Here is a 17,548-nt window from a genome sequence, read left to right as displayed (position 1 = left end):
TGGAAAAATTCAAGACCTTTCCTAACACTTGGTGATGTACCACGAGATTAGACCTTGACAGATCACACTCTAGATTCAAGGCTTTTGGTGCTTCTTCAGCTTCGGTATCACAATCACACAACAAGACGCAAAGGATGTAGACACATTTCTGATCAATTATACTTATATTTAATAGGAATGAAGAGAGGGAGAAAAAAGACAATTAAAAAACACCTCATGTTCTATTCCTTTTCCTTTTTCATTGGAATTGGTCCCTGAGAAGTTTAGGACAACTTTACATAACGGTCGCATGCTTTCTTGACGCAGTAAACAGGAATTCAGGCATCTTTAAGTTTACTAATATCTTCCGGAGCACTTCAACAGGATCAGGTTTAAGTGTGGCTACTGTGGAACACGTATTCTCTATAGAAAGTAGCTTGCAAAAGTCACATCATGTTCTACGTAATCATGGCTATTTGAACTCAGACAAATTCCCCTTGGGTTTGTCTTTACCCTTCTTGTAGGCAATTGGTATACAATGTACCCTGTGATTGTATTCTTTTTCTTTGCTCTTAGGGCCTCAAATTCAAACCCTGCTTTAAGTCCACAAACATTGAGCAACTCTATATGACAGCCACTCTGTTAGGTGCTTAGGGAATAAAACCTAATGAAACATAACCATAGCCTATGGAAAGATGCTAGTTTGACAGATAAATACAAATTATTTAACCAAAATCAATTCATAATGTCTACATAACACTCCATTATTGCCACTTGAAGTATTTTTATTTGGTCTATGTTTGTTTGTTTGTTTGTTTTAACATTTGCATTTTCTCTTTGAGAGAGATTTCTCGTATCTTCTTTGAAGGCAGGTATACTCTTAGTCAATTATTAAATCAACTAATTAAGCAAGTATTTTATACCACTGTAAAGTGTGCTGTCTGGAAACAAATAATTCTAGGTAAATACTTAGCTGTCTCGAGACTACATATATTATACATCCCTTTGAGGTAATGTCCATTGGATGGATATGAATAAGGCTGATTTTAACATAATAAAAGCAAATAGTAGGTATCTTTTTCTTAAGGGGAGGTGGTAGAAAGGCAAATAGCAAGGTTTAACTGCTACTGCGGCTAGTGAAATTAAAAAATTTTGAGTCTGTGAGAGAACTACAAGACCTCTAAAAATAATTGGGTATAAAAAATAAACTATTTGGCAGAACCTCCATAACATCTGATTGGTTATTTTTCTCATATCTATTAAAGGAAATAATTGTAATATTGTAGTGTAGTTTGTTGAATGAGCTTCACCAACCAAAAAAAAAAAAAAAAAAAACAGATTAAAACTTCCCTAATTTAATTGCTACAAAGGTAACTAGAAGTTCAAATCAATTACCCTGGTTGCTTTAATCTTGGGAAAGTACAATCCAAAATCTCCAGAAATTTAAACTGGAGTCAATATTAATTTAAACTTTGTATTTTTGTGTTTAGTTTTGCTTTTGCTTTTTTTTTCCTCCTGTTTTCTTTCCTTCCTTATCTTGATCTAAACAGAATGCTGTTTAATCTACTGATATTTACATTGATAATTAGTAAAATAGCCTGTATCTTTTTCTTCACATTATACTTTACAAAATTTTATAAATTATTTTAAACAATGTAAATATTTTAGTTTTTGTGAGATACCATATTTTTGTGATTCTGATATATTTTGTATAAAGATTTTTACAAGTTTTTCTGACAGTATCAAATTTACAGTAATGTCAGTTCTCCACCTGGTGGTTAAAAAAAAAAATAAGCATTTTCTTTTTTTCTTTTTTTTAATGCTAAAAAATTGGCAGAAAGAACTTTATATCCTGATTTTAAAACTGTGTAAAATTACCTAGAAGGGAACGCAGCCAAATTTACTAAATATAAGTTGAATATTAATCTAAAATACACAACACTTAAGTCTATTGTAGATTAAAATTTGGATTAACTATCTATATAATCATTTTCCAGGTCATTTTTAGTTCAATGATTTATACTTACTGAGTAAATAGTTCATCTGCTTTTATATTTATGTTATACATACATTTTACATTCATGTATGTTAAGACACATAACCTTATTTTTCTATAAATATCTACATAACTGTCTTCATCATCTATCTATCTGTCTATCGATCTATCTGTCTATCTTTTTTATCTATGTTTTGTATCCTGGATTCTTTTGCATTAGTACCAGTTTATTTCATGGATAGTCCCACCTGCACATTTGATACTAGGTACACTTAGATGGTGTTAATATGTAAGATAATATTTTTTTCACAGGAATTTTAATTTAACACTTTCCACTGTTTATAATGCCCAGCTGAAATTCTACAACAGGATCTACTGAAGTGAAAAGTGAAAATATTACTCCTAATTGTAACCCTTCACTTGACAGCAAATTGCCTTTCAATTTTGCACTATTATGGTTTTAAATTTAATTTATTTTCTATAGACTATGTTTTTTAAGCCTGATAATCTTACAATAAACCTTACTAATTCCACTGTCAACAAAAATTATATATGTGTCATCAGGCATCTTCCATCTGAAAGTTCCTGAGTCTTCTCCTATTGGTTCAGCGATTGGAAGAATAAAAGCGGTGGATCCTGATTTTGGACAAAATGCAGAAATTGAATACAATATTGTTCCAGGAGATGGGGGGAATTTTTTTGACATCGTCACGGATGAGGATACACAAGAAGGAGTCATCAAATTGAAAAAGGTACGTAGACACTTTTTTGGACATTTACATCCAATACAAAGTAAAGAACAGAAAGACTAAAACCTGAAAATGACGGAAATTTTAATTTCCCTTCAATTAGCAATATTTTAAATTTAAAAAAGACCAGGTGATTGTGAAGTATTCACTCCCAGAAACCCTATTCTGTGATTCAACAGGTATAAATTTCATGTTGAAACAGTTCAGCGTATTAATTTGTTTATATCATTCAAAACAATTGCTACCAGAGTTTAAGTTTAATTTAATTTTTGTTGTTCTAAGCTTAGATGAAAAGATTAATTTAAAACTAAGATCTAGAAGTAAACTCTAAGAACACCAGGCTTGGTCTTGCCCCTCTTATTACTTTTCTGAGAATATGAATATCTAGTTCACACCTTGTTGGTGAGCCTGGACTTAGAACTCTGGAATGGGGGGGGGGGGGTTCTCTGCTACTGGAGAAATGGAAGAAATGAGAACAGGTATTGTTGGTCTAGAGGGCGCTTTGACAAGGTAAGTAAACAAAAATTAATGAGAGGGGGAAAAAAGGCTGAATGATAGGAAGTCATCTAGTAATGTTACATTGATTCATGTCAAAAAAAGGATTGCAGAAAAAGAGAATAAAAATCAAACTATTAGAAATAAGTCATTATTATTTCAGTGTATGTAGTTTATCTTTCATCAGGAAGGGTCATGAAGAAGGAGTATGTCAATGTGAGAAAGATTATATTTGGGATATGAAGATTGTTTCTGTAACAAAGAGGTAAATTATAGGAATTTTCAATAATGGAGTGCAGATAAAAAAAGTGAATCTCATTTAATATAGCACTGTTTTCCCCTCCTTGTCATAACAAAGCGTACTCTATTCATCCCAAACTGCAGTAAATCATACACGTTTAAGACTTGCAATTATTTTAACCTACAGGAAGTATTTTTTAATTCCGTCTCATTAATCAGGCTGCTGTTTCCATGTTTGTTCAGGAACTCTGAATTTGAACCAAAGAAACAACACATGTGGTCATGAAACTAATCCCGAAAAGAAATATAGCTTTCATATAGATGATTTATCATTTTCATTGTGCATAAATTCTGCTTTGTCTAGAAATGAATTTAACCTCATGATCCCATTCAGCAAAATTATGCATTTATGTTGAATTTTCGAAGTACACTTAGAAAAAATATATTTGTCAAAATTTTATTCCATTATTTTTTGTTGTAGTTTTGCTTGTTTTTCTCTTTTTTTTTTTTTTTTTTTATGTACCTATATTTATCTATTTTTCCTTCAATAGAGGCACTGGGACTTGAACCCAGGACCTCATACATGTAAGCGTGCACCCTACTGCTGAGCCATTTCTCTCCTCCCTGGTAATATTCTGATCCTCTGATAGATTACACAAGCATTTTGATAGATTTGTTTTCGGTGTTCTAATGTGCTTTGTGTTTCTAAATAAGGAATCACCAGAGGTAATCCCTACTTGCTAACTTCTTATTCTGTTGAAAAAGAAAATTGCAACCTACATACATTTATTAAATCTTGAAAAAAAATTCAGAAGAACATTTTTATAACAAAATTTTAAAAGTACCAACCTATCTGCCTATCTACCTACCTGTCTACATATCTGATGCATGTATTGTTTTGAGTGCATATGTGCTTGTACATGTAGATATATGACTTTAATATAGCAGTATGCTTTCTGAAAAACAAAATAATGAGGAAATATTCAGTTGAATAAAGCCCATGAAAAACTCTTTTTCTTTTTTTTTTGGCTTTTTGATAACAGCCAGTCTAACATGTATGAGGTGATAGCTCATTGTGATTTTAATTCACATTTGCCTAATTACAAGTGATGGTCATCATCTTTTCATGTACTTGTTGGCCTGCAGTCCTTTAAGTTTACTTTTTTTTTTCTGAGTGAAGAGCATATTTTAGGACTGTTTATACGTATATTCAGAGAGTTCTCAGAACACTTTATCTTGAACTTCTTCAGAGTCCCAGAAGAAATCGACGTACGATAATAAATACGTATGTAAATATCAACCGCAGTGATCATTTCGGTTCCGTAATTTTCTTAAAATTACTTTTTGGAAACTTTCCCTTTCAATATCTCAGCATAGAATTACAATGAAAAGTCTTGACGTAAAACCAAATTCATATGGAAATTATGTTCTTAAGTGTATTACATGCATCTAGAAAATCTAAAAATGTATATTCTACATTTTATATGTAGCTGTTTTTAAATATCATGATGTCTTTGGTTTTTAGAGTTTTTCTTTTTTTAGTTCACTTAAAAATAAATTAAAATGCTTAAAATTCTCTGAAGCACATATTCTCATTATCCCCAAAATCTTTATTTACTTTGCCTTTACTATTTTCCCCCTCTCCTCTTTGTCTATGGAGGGAGGGTCTAAGTGGATAAAAATGATGGTTGGGTTTATATGAGCTGAGAAGAATGAAAAAAGGCATTTTTATTTTTTTAAACCTCAATTTGCATTCAGTTTATGAGCACTGTGACAGAATGCCATTTCACTGTGTCACGTTGAATTCAGAATAACATTATGCAACTTTATATATCTCTCCAAGGCACAGGATATTGGTTGGGGAAAAAAAAAAGAAAAAAGAAACAAACTACTCTTACTTTATACTTATGTCCTACTGCACAAAGCAAAGTATGAATAAAAAACATTGCCCTATATGTTGTTAAGTATTATAACAACAGAAACAATAACAAAGCCGGGATAATAAAACTTTAAAAACTTGTGTCACGTCTAAATATTAAGGGATGGGCTACATTTAAAATGAGAGAATAAGGTGTTTTAAATTCAGCAATATCATTCTTAATGAAGTACATTTTAGTGGGTTTTTTTCCTACTGGATAACTGAGAGTAAGTATATACTTACTGGATATAAATATAAATATAAAATTACGTGACTTAAAAGCATTCAAGGACTGAAAATACATATGAATTGTTACTGTGATCGTGATTTTCTTACTACTGATTAAGAAATTTAGTCAGCAGTTAAGAAGTGTGATGGATACTTATATTATGCAAAAGGCTAATTTAATGTCTTGCATAATTTCTCAAACAGTTCCCTGCTATTTCTTCAAAACATCTACTGAGAACTAGTAAGTAATGGTAGCATCTGTCTAAAATAAAGAACGGTAAAGTGATTTCCTATTTATTTTAAAATAAGTAAAACTTCTTCAGAATTTTAAAAAATCCTATTTTGCTGTTACTTGGCAATGTCATTTCATTTCAAGTAACCGTAATTGTGATCACAGGGAATGTAAATTTCCTTAAATTCTTTTTCCTTAAATACATGAGAGAAAATACTTTATTCTTCACCAATATTTTTAATAAATAGACTGAACTCTCAACTGGCCCCACTGGACATTTTACTTATGCCCTGTTAGTCACTAGAACTCACTTGCCTTTTGCCGTCCGTTTGAATGGCAGTGAATTCACATCAAGTGATTTGGTAGCATAACACCATCTTGTGGTTGATTTTTGAATAATTCAGAAAAAACTAAAAATAAAATTAGGAATGCTTTGTTTTATATATAGCCAAACGTACACCTCAATTTGTTAAGTTTAATATACTCCTATTTTTGTTAGTCTGCCATGAAAAATTTCAAAGAAAAATAAGTGGTGCTCTTTGTTTCTGTAAATATTATGTTTCTGTTTTTGTAAATATTTGGCTTCACCTTCTCTAAGCATCTCACCTAACTTCCCCAGTCTCATCAACTCTCAGTTAGGCTCCAAGGTGACAAAACCAGTGAAGACTCTGTGCCATGTGGACAATGCCAACTTGTGTGTGCTGCAGCCTTTTCAAAGTCAGAACGTCTAAAGCGGAATTCCTTCTTTTCTCCCAACAAAAGCGCACCTGCTTCTGTTTTCTCCCACCTGGAAAAGGCCCCACCTCCAGCCTAGTTCCTTTGGGCAGAAAGCTAGCTTTTTCTTACGCTGCTTCCATTAACACTGACCTCCCCTTGGCAAATAGGACGGGAAGCCAGGACACTGATTCATCGCGAACTTGGGTTAAGATTTCCCTCTTTCTCTCTGACTTACCGTCCTGGTTACTCCTTTCCACCACTGCGGTGGCTACGCACCTCATGTTCATCCACCTCATCCTTTCCTTCATGAGTGAATGTTTGAAACCTAAATCTGTTTATCTTACTCTCCCACTCAGTCCGTCTCTGGTTCCCATCACCAGTAGGATAGAGAGCGAACAGCATATTTTCTATTACTGTCTCTGAGCGCGCACACGCACACATGAACGCGCTACGTTCTAACCACACCAAATTCATTGCAATTTCTACCAAAGATGCTATGCTATTCTTCCTTCTGCATAGAAGGCCCTGCACTATATGAGCATCTCTATTAATTGTTTCCTGTTTCGTAACGTAACTCTCACCCGTGGCTCTCACCCAAGACTTTCTTGAGTCCTTCCGGCAAAGTTGAGCCCTCCTTACTTTCTTCCCCAAATGTCAGCATTTCTGTCCAGGCACCTAGGAGACTTATGACGCTCATATTTGAAATGCGTCTGATTCTTTCTACTATAATGTAAGCCCTTAAAGACCCTTTGTCGTATTTATGTCTCTGTTGCCATGATAAAGGAAATGCTTGAAATGTATAGAGTGTTTAAAATTTTTGTTTAAAAAAGATCTCATGTTGGTTTTGTTGTTTGAACTTTGGATGCATTATTTTTCTTAGCCCTCACACACCATGCAAAGTTCAACATTTTTAAAAAAATATTTAGAAAAATAATGTTATACTGATTATACAATTGGGACATATCAAGCTCATTAAAGAAAAATAAATTTTTTTCAAGATTATGTCTCACAGTCAATTACAGTATACGTTTGAAAAGCATATACTTTCAACTACTGTGAGGAACAGTATATGTTAGAAGTAAAATGTGATAGTGGCCATTCTAGAAGCTAAAAAGATAATTGCCCCCAGATGGCCTGATTTATACTGCATGTGCCTATAAAAACATATATTTTGCTTAGGCGTTTATGATAGTTGATAAAATCTCTTTTTTAGGGAAAATATCACCAAAAGCTCTTAAATAAAAGCACTAGGAGTTCTTCCAATTCTCTTTTTTCTTTTATTTTATCTTAGTTACTGAATTTGTTCAAAAATTATTGTCACTAAAACATGGGCTCAGAAATAATGCCATGATTCTTAAGTTAATTCATTAAAGTTATCAAACATTAGCAATCCTGCACACACACACACACACACACACACAAAATTGGAGTGTATAACTTGCCCACAGAAAATTAAATGCATTTGTAATAAATAGTTCTGTAACAGATTTTTAAAGATAAGATATATGAAATATACTTTTTTTTTCATTATAACATTTTTATTTACCAGACACTTTTTGTCTGGTAATTCCATTGTTCTTCTAAGGTTTTTTTTTTTAAACTAAAATACTGTTTAAATTTGTCAAAATCTAGGTTTTAAACATGGCCACATATCACTATTTTGTCCTTTATTATAGGGATATTCTCATCTATAATGTGACAACTTTTATCCATTAAATAGCTATTTGACCATTTGTGTGTGTGAAATTCTGAGTTGAATTTCTCCCTTAATGATGGTGAAATATACCAGACTCTCCCATAACTCCCTCTCACATAGACACACACATTTGCTCCATCCACCCCCGACACACACAGTACACACCTGTCTTCCAAGTTTTGGATTTTTCTTAAGCACTTATTACCACTTAGAAGCTACATATTTTCCTTATTTATCTTATTGGTGTCCATCAAATCCCAGAAGACAACAAAATCCATGAGGGATTTTATCTGCTTTGTCCAGTTTTAGCATCTATAATGATATCTAGGACACAGTAGGATATTTGAGAAATATTTGTTGAAAAAACAAAATGCTTTGGGAATTTTGCCCTTGATCCCCCCCCCCCGGCTCATTTCCCTCTGATTTCCCCGCACCTGGTTCTTCTCATCTCTGTTCCAGTTCTACATCCTCAGAGATACACATCCTATCGATTTTATGTAATGTCTCCCTCACTCTTTTTCTGTCCCATGACCCTATATTCCTCTTAAATCTTCTCTCTAACTGAAAAGTACTATTATTATTTGTTCTGACTCTCCCTCTCTATGAAAAAATGGACTTGATTTAACCCATGAACCAAGATAGCCTCCATTCCTACTGTGACACAATCAAAATCTAATCAAATATTTGATTTGTTTTATGTGGATTTAAATTAATTTGAACAAATCAATTAAAGAAGTAAGAACAGACATCAACTATGGATGATTTAATATGCGACTTGAGTAGTGATAGAGTTTCTCATGGAATGGGAAAGTGCTGGCAACAAATAAAAGGACTATTATATTGATGAAGAAATTAAGTTGGGGGCACTTGAATTTCCTTTAAAGGGATCCTTGATCTGAAAGGCTTATCACTGTAGTTCAGCTTGCTATACTAAACCCGTACAAGAGCTTGTTCCTAGTGTCTTTTCATCCTTGTTCAGCCTGTTGTAAATCTGTTTTCTAGTTGCTTGTCTTGAAAAGCATTTTCTGTTTCAGATAAATGTAGAGCCTTCAGTTCTTTGGGTTCATAGACAATTTTCCTTTCCATTGACCATAAAACCCTCTGCTATGATTGAGAAAGTAGAGTCATTTCTAAAGGATACATTTTGTTAAGAGTGAGGACTTTACTGTGATGGTGAAAATGATACAAGTTCATCAGGAAAATTGAAGCAACCTAGGAACACAGAAAGTAACAAGGGATGAACGGACAAGCTATAGTGGGGCAGAGAATGGTATAAGTGGCCTTTCTGCTTATTGTCTCCCAGGCTGAAATCAAGGTGTAGACCGGCACTGCAGCTGATCTGAGGCTTAGAGGTTCCCCCTACCCCTACGATTACTGGTTGTGGCTTTATGACTGCGGTTCCTACTTTTTTGCTGTTTGTTGGCGAGGTCCAGTCTCAGTTTCTATAGGCCCCCCGGGCACTTGTCAGGTGGGCTCCTACATCACGAATTTACTTCTTCCAGGCCAGGAGGACATCACCTCTAGTGCCTCCTTCTTTTAGGGCTCACGGATTACATCCAACCCTTCAAGTCAAATCTCCCTTGTAATTAACTCAATGTTAAGTTTTAAGGAGCTTGGTTATATTTGCATTATTTATTTTTCTGTGAAACTTAACAAATTCATGGAGTGATATCCCATTCAACTCAAAGTCTCCTCACATACATGAGGGAAGCAAATTATATAAGAGATTATCTTGTTTTGAGGGGTGAGAATCTTGGGGACACCTCGGAATTCTGTCTACCAAAGCTACTTTTCAAGTGCCTCAGAATATAACTCTCACTATCCCTTTTCACTTCACATTATTGGGAAGCATGATGAGAATTGGAAGAGCCCAGGGAGTTATTCCCTTGTATTTTATGCCAAAAATTGCTCATCCTTTTTTGAAGTGAGAAAATCACTTGGCCCTTAATATTTTATGTGCTTTTTCATGACCTGGACCTCAGCCAAGTAAAAGCAGAGAAAATGGCTAAAAGCAAAGAAGCAAAAAGACAATTCTAAAGAACAATTGAATATATCTTCTCCGCTTCTCCCCAGCTATGGTTTCTTACTGTAAAACTCCCTATAAGGTGAACTGTTTCCTGAAATTTCTGATTTCACTAATTTTCCTTTATTGGAACATCCTTAGAAGGAAGAAGCTACTCAGCTAAATTCTCCTTAATCAGTCATTTTCTTACTTTTCTAGAAAGGTTCATAAAATTGAATGCACCCCAAGCAGTACCACAAAGTTTTCTATTTATTGCATAAGAGCTAAAATAAATTAGCTCAACTTCATAATAATGGAATTCTGTTATAGAATATGATTCATTTCCTAACAATAGCAAAAAGTTCTGCTTTTCTATACATATTTCAAATAATGGACTTTTTGTTTGCAAAGTTGGATGAATTTCATTTCTTAACACTGCCACACCCCACCCTGCCTCTACAAAAACTTGAGGGTAGTCTGTCAGATAAATTGCATGAAATCAACTAGAGAGAGATCAGCATTGATTCCTTTTCCTTTTTCTGAGCTTTCTGGTTTTATAAAATGGCATTGCTAAAGGCCAGAGTTCTGAAGAGGCAAGTCTGTCTAGGAAATTACTGTGGCATTTCTCCTACAGTTTTCTTCAGTTCTTTGATCACTGCAGGATGTAAGTTTTCAGTCATAAAAAATATCCGTATGTACAGAGGGTTGCTTTCATCTCACTCTGTATCTCCCTGACCACTAAATATTTGTCTGCTGTGACAAGCCGGGAGTTCTTGAAAGGCACTGACTATGTCTGGTCTCCTAAAACAAGATGTAGAAATGGTTTTAGAATTCTCGCTTCATTTCTGGGCTTGAAATGGACTTTGAAGGAGGCAGTCAAGTCCATCAGACAACAATGGCATGTCAATGAAGAAAAATAAAATTGACATCTTGCCTAGAAAAGAATCTGCCTGATCCAACAGACAGTCAGCAGCATTCCCATGTCTAGAAGTAAAGCGGAAAAGAACAATCGATACGAATTCCTACATCCTAAGAGAAGTTAATTCTGGGCCAAAAACGGAAGTAAGCATGAGCCAGGGCAGCTCAAGTAGCTGTGTAGGCAAAAGGACCCAAGATAAAGCCAAAACTGTCTTACACTAGAAGTTATGGATAAGTATGATTAAAAAAAAGTATATCATTTAGCATTCATCAAGCATTTTGAGTTTACAAAAACACAAAGGATATATTTATATGTTCTCTAACTGGAGCTACCCTGTGTAGCCTTATCAATTCTGCAGCACTGAGATATCTCTTATGGCATCCAGTTTCTCTTGAATGTGTCAAATGATGGGAGACTTAGTACTTCTTCAAACATCTCATCCATTAAACAAGATGACATGTTTCTCACTCTTCTCTGGGTTAAATCTAGAGAGAATCCAAGCCTTGTTTATCTTTGCCCCTTTCCATCCTCCCAGCATGTATCCCAGGACCTACCACCGTGTAGGCAGACGATACTTTTAAACATTAATTTTAAAGCTTTCATTTGTTAGAGATTTCTTCCTTTTTTAGACTTACAGCTACCGTATTTAATAATCTAAATTATGAGTCCCCCACTGAGAGACGTTTGGAATAAGGCTAACTGATATGCAACATGATAGCCCTTTGATATTTTAAAAGGTTTGTCCTTTTTTCTCTTGATCTTCTTCTTTCCAGAATGAACACTCCCAGTAATAGTAGCAGTTATATATTTTTGGTTTGAAGAATATTTTGCTCTCCTATTCTGGCAATGGGTCATCCTTTCTTGAGCCTGATTCCTTTAACAAAACACGATAGTCAAGCTGTGGTCTGATCAAAACAAGAGCATCATTGGACCATCTTTTTTTCTGGATATTATTTCTACCATGCAACCAACAGCCGCAATATAAACCATGGCATATTATGCATAACTTTCCTTATATTGGCTTTAAGACAAATCAAAATTCCGAACAAGAAGGAAATGAAAACTGAAGAAAATCAATATAACACGTAAACAGGTCTGAGCTGAATAAATACAAATATTAAAAAAATAAAATAAAACTTTGAGTTCAAGGAAAATAAATACATGGATAATAAAATGGACAAACTAAACAAAATAAAAGGAATGATGACAGGGGCAATAAAGATAGATCTCCCTGAGTGAAAATTACTGTGAAAGAGACTTAATGTCAAGCCCAAGAAGTGTTACTGTTTGCTGTAATAAACTTTATAGAATTGTGAGTTTTTGAGGATTTCACAGCAATTTTTTCTTTTCTTTTCCCTTCTTCATATAAAATGCGTAAAACAGCAATCTTGTCTTTAAAAGAGAGAAATATACCTACTTTGTATCCCCCAGGTGTACAAAGGCAAAAAAAAAAGACGTGTTGAGTCAGCAAGTAGGTAGTCACTGGAGTCATACTAGAGGGAATTCATGTAGAGAACAGACACTTTTAAAGATCCCAGGAAAATCACTGTGTTAATTAACTATGTTATTGTTAATTTCATGTTGTTTTAGTTTTTCACAGGTGATTGGGAGCCAGAGCCATTAATCTTAATGTTTTCGTTTAAATAAAGCACTGTAATAACATCATATTTCTACAATATAATATTTTCAGTTATTGGGAACATAAAACCACTATTAGGAAAAAGAGTAAATGTAAAAAAATGTAAAAGAATAAAGTAAAAATCAAGAATCAGTTACTCAAGGACAAATTATGTCTGAATACGTTTTTCACCTTCTTTTCAGATTATATATGTTCAAAGCTTTAATTCTTCCTCATATAACCTGATGATGGTTTACAGTGTCTACTAATTATACTTGTAACTCTGAGGACACAAAAGACTGAAACTATTTTCATAATTACTACACTGCATGTTTTAAATCTGGATACAGTCCTTTTTAGTGAAAAGATCTAGACATTCAAAAGTATTTAATTGAAAAAAATATTATTGTAAAAGAATAAAAGTGGTCCAAGAAAAAACATATTTTGTTACATCAAATTTTCAGCTGGAATCCAAAAAGTATCTTCAATGATTGCAACTTTGTTGTTTTAAATTACTGCTTAATTCCACTGGATGGCAGTATTGGATAAGAGCAGAAAATGCTGCTCTTCATAGATACTTTATCTCTTGCTGTTTTAAATGCTCCTAAAAAGGAGTAAGTCTTACCTAGCACATATGTGTGCATATGTCATTTTAATGTATGCAGCTGATTATCTTTCCAAGTTACCCAGACACTTCTACAAGTAATTGATTCTCTTCTAAAATGTTTAACTTGTACTCCCCCTATCCACTAATGATGAAGGAAAATGAAATTTTGAAACCCATGCAATTGGTCTTAACTTGCAAATTGGTCTGCAGCGTGGTCACCATCCTTGCTACTTTCTGTGTGAATGTATGTGCTCACTTTCGATTTGTCCTGCTACAGCCATTAGATTTTGAGACAAAGAAGGCTTATACTTTTAAAGTAGAGGCCTCCAACCTTCACCTTGACCACCGGTTTCACTCGGCGGGCCCTTTTAAAGACACAGCCACAGTGAAGATCAGCGTCCTGGATGTGGACGAGCCGCCGGTTTTCAGCAAACCGCTGTACACCATGGAAGTTTACGAAGACACTCCAGTGGGGACCATCATCGGTGCCGTCACTGCCCAGGACCTCGATGTGGGCAGCAGTGCCGTTAGGTAAGAAAAATAGACGTTGTCTATTCTGTGTGTCAGAAAGAGAAAGAAAACAAAAGAGAACAATACAAAACTCTGACTGGGCTTGCGTGAAGGAGTTAGTTCATGCAATGAACATAATGCTTGCAAGTGTAATAACTTTACATGGTAAGTATAAGAATAGAGGAAAAATCATAGGATTTGAACCAAAATATGTGCTAGCAATCCCTGTAACAGTTGAACAGTGATGTGCTGTTGGACTTGTCACTCAAGCTAACCAACATCGATTTTTTACCCATAAAAGATATTTAATAATGCAATCTAAATGGATGATCCTCATGAATAAGTTTAGTAAGATACTTTCACCGTGCCTGAATTATCGTAGATATAGAAGGCATTATTACTCTAAAATCTGTGTCCCCTACCCAGAGTTACGGCTTTAAAAAAGATAGTTTTACCACTTTTAATTTGCAGTTCATTTTTTTCACTGTGATAGTTGTATCTGCTGATGGAAGCACAGTTTGAGTCACTCCTAAGGTGAGGCGAATCGTGGAGTCGCTCAAAGCCCAGACTTTGCAAGGAGTTCCTTACTGACATAAGGCTGCTGGGTAGTAAGTCAACAAAGCAATCAGTAGAGTAGAAAGTGTAAGAAAATACTGCCCCCCTAAAACCCACCCAAACCCATAAATGCCACTTGCACTACTGCTGCAAGCGGCGGGGTTTCCCCTTTTCCTCACTTACGCATGCATCCTACAACATAGACTCAGACTTGTTTTGATTCAAATTTGCTTCTTCTGTATGCGTAATCCTTGCCACATGCCACATGCCTACAAGTACTGGAAAACAGATAAATAAAAAAACAAAAAAGAAGAAGAAAGAAAAGGGAGAGAGAGAAACATGTGATTTGTCCTGAATCTCCCCATTCTAAAGGGTTGAAGCTAAGTATAGAAAAACCAAACCAGAGAACATATTGTTGGCTTTTAAAGCAAAACACTGCTCTGTTGACAGAGGGAAAATACACAGACACATATCTCATAAGATTTTAAGCCGTGGTGTACTTACTGATTAAAAAACAAAGGATCGACCATTCAGCAGTGGCCTCAACACATTCCTAGCATAGAGGAAAATCTCAGGAAAGGCTTGGGAGCTCTGTTCATTGTATTTATCTGAATCCATCCCCCAAAGTGGCCTGAGGACTTTCTTTCTTGAAGCATGTCTGTGATCAAGAGAGAGCCCTGAGAGCACATTCATCTTGGGAAAGGGAAGAAAAATAGGTCGACTGTTGGATGGTTTCCTGTTGGGTTCAAGTTGTTCTACATGCACATATTACAACGTGATTCACTCTCACTTCAACTCCAGACAAGTGTATTGATCACCAGTGTTCACAGGGGCTTTCTCAACAATCTGTCCCATTAGTGCTTGTTATACGTTACCCTGCCATCAATCATCAGTCTTGTTCCTGAACACCCTGAATGTGCTGTTGGTAACTGTGAAAGTGGAAGGTGCCTGGTGTATAGATTTACAGGTAATTTCAAGAATATAAACAGAATGGAAGAAATATTGAAGGTTGTTAAGAAAGTGAGAAAAAGGTAAATAAATATGAATGGAAACTCTACAGTTCCAAGGATGAGAATCTGGGGATATAGTGGTTCCGGATGCCTTAGAGAATATGCTAAGTTGTTTGATTTCCTCTATGTTCTATTCCTGAATACTGATAAAAGTATGATGAGGTCAAAATATTAATAAAATATTATTTTAATGAAATACTTAAAAACCAAAAAATCAGAGTCTATAAATTAAAAAAAAAAACCTAGTAAAGATAAGGTAAGAATTACAAACTTCTAAATGATTAGAATCAAGACCTTAGTGTGAGGGGGGAGCTCAGCGGTGGAATGAACTCTTAGCATGCACGAGGTCATAGGTTTGATCCCCATTACCCCTGTTAAATAAAATAAGTAAACATAATTACCTGCCCTCCAAAATACAAAACAAAAATGGTAAAAAAAAAAAAAAAAAAAAAAAGGCCCCAGTGTGAAGAATAAAGGAAGGCTACAGATCACAGAAATTCTCCAGCTACAAGCCTAAGTTTTAATTTTTATTTATTTCTTAATGTCACGGAAGCTAGTGTCGGATAAGTGCTACCTCATGTGAAGTAAAGGAGCACCCCCAGTCTTACTTTAATGGCAGCAGCCGGACTCACTAAAGCTGCGGGCACAGATGGATCTAACTGATCCCCGTGAGGGGGTGTCAAAAGACGGGGGTGCTTTAGAATCAGCATGAAAGTTGTCTTACTTCCATGCCCTTGGAGTAAACAGTAAACTTGAATCATGTCAGTTGTGGAATCTGAGGTATGAATCATCTCTTCTTGGTCTGAAAACATGTTTGCTCACTTAAGAATGAGAGTAAAAATATGTTAGAAAAAACGAGCATCCAAATGATGAATTCCTTGGCGTGGGTAGGTATACTCTGTTTTGTTTTCCAGTGCTTTACCGTCTTTTCACAGGGTTACTGTGCAAGGTATTAATTTAAGACTAGGTTGTTCCATACAAGGAGGTATTTTATTAATATTATTACTTTATTATCACCGAGCATAGCAAACAGCCAGAAAGCAATGGCATTAACCAAGGACCAACACAGTTTAGAAGAAAGGTTTAGTTAAGTGTAATGTCCCCAGACATACTGTGTCCTGTCCCCTCCTTGCCCTGAGCTTAATTTCTAGTTATTGTTTCCTTTACTTATTCTAGCCTTTGCCTTTAGATACGCTGATTTCCTGACTCTAATATTCTGTATCCTTTGACACTCTTACTATATCGTTCATGGGAATGATCTCCAGTCTAGTCAAGTAAGAGTGTAATGCATGTACTGACATTAGTGAGGTGGGGATTCTCACAGCAGCAGTCGCTTAAGAAACGAAATTTAAAACAGGTGACTCTTCAGTGACATTGGAAATTAACATTTGTTTTGGATATAAGTGATTTAAGTTACAGAGAGATTTTCATGGATAATTTTGCTCAGTATGTGCTACTTCTCTTTTGTTCCAAACATGTAAAAATCTTAGTTATCCTACGAATAAATTTCAAAATAAAATTTAATCAAATTATTTTTGTGTATATAAAATAAGAAAATGGACAGTTCAGCTTTTTTTAAGTGTAGATTTATAATATTAGTTTCAGGTGTATAGCAAAGTGATTCAGTTATACATATACATATATATTTATGTTTTTTGCTTTCAGATTCTTTACCATTATATGTTATTATAAGAAATCAAATACAGTTCCCGGTACTATACAGTAGGTCCTTGTTGTATCTATTTTACATAAAGTATAAATTTGAGTCTGTTAATCCAGGGGGCTGGAGGGGGATAAATTAAGGGTTGGGGATGGACAGTTTAGTTTTAAACTCACACCGTGTAAGAAGTGTTGGATGATAAGACACTGATAATGTAAACTAAAATCTATTTTATGTATATAAACTTCCAGGTATAAATTTAAAATTGTAGTATTTAATAGAACAAATTGAATAGTTTATTTTTCATGTTACCTCCTTTTGTTTGATGATATGTCCAACCAAAACCCATCACTTAAGATCAAGTAGTGAAACTGATTAATAAGTAGAAAACCATTATCAATTACCATAAGTAGAAAG

At 34.7% G+C, this 17,548-nt stretch overlaps 1 protein-coding gene across 1 annotated transcript in view; it reads left to right on the top strand.

The window, feature by feature from the left end:
- Window positions 1-17,548, top strand: part of CDH12 (cadherin 12) — a 236,830-nt gene that overhangs the window by 177,677 nt on the left and 41,605 nt on the right. The window contains exons 5-6 of the mRNA XM_010991419.3: window positions 2,540-2,727; window positions 13,674-13,927. Of these exons, the coding sequence (XP_010989721.1) occupies window positions 2,540-2,727; window positions 13,674-13,927 (442 nt within the window). The remainder of the gene's footprint in view (window positions 1-2,539; window positions 2,728-13,673; window positions 13,928-17,548) is intronic.

This window comes from Camelus dromedarius, chromosome 3 (genome assembly GCF_036321535.1).
Source record: "Camelus dromedarius isolate mCamDro1 chromosome 3, mCamDro1.pat, whole genome shotgun sequence".
NCBI classification, from domain to species: domain Eukaryota; kingdom Metazoa; phylum Chordata; class Mammalia; order Artiodactyla; family Camelidae; genus Camelus; species Camelus dromedarius.
This window is presented reverse-complemented; position numbering and strand designations above follow the sequence as displayed.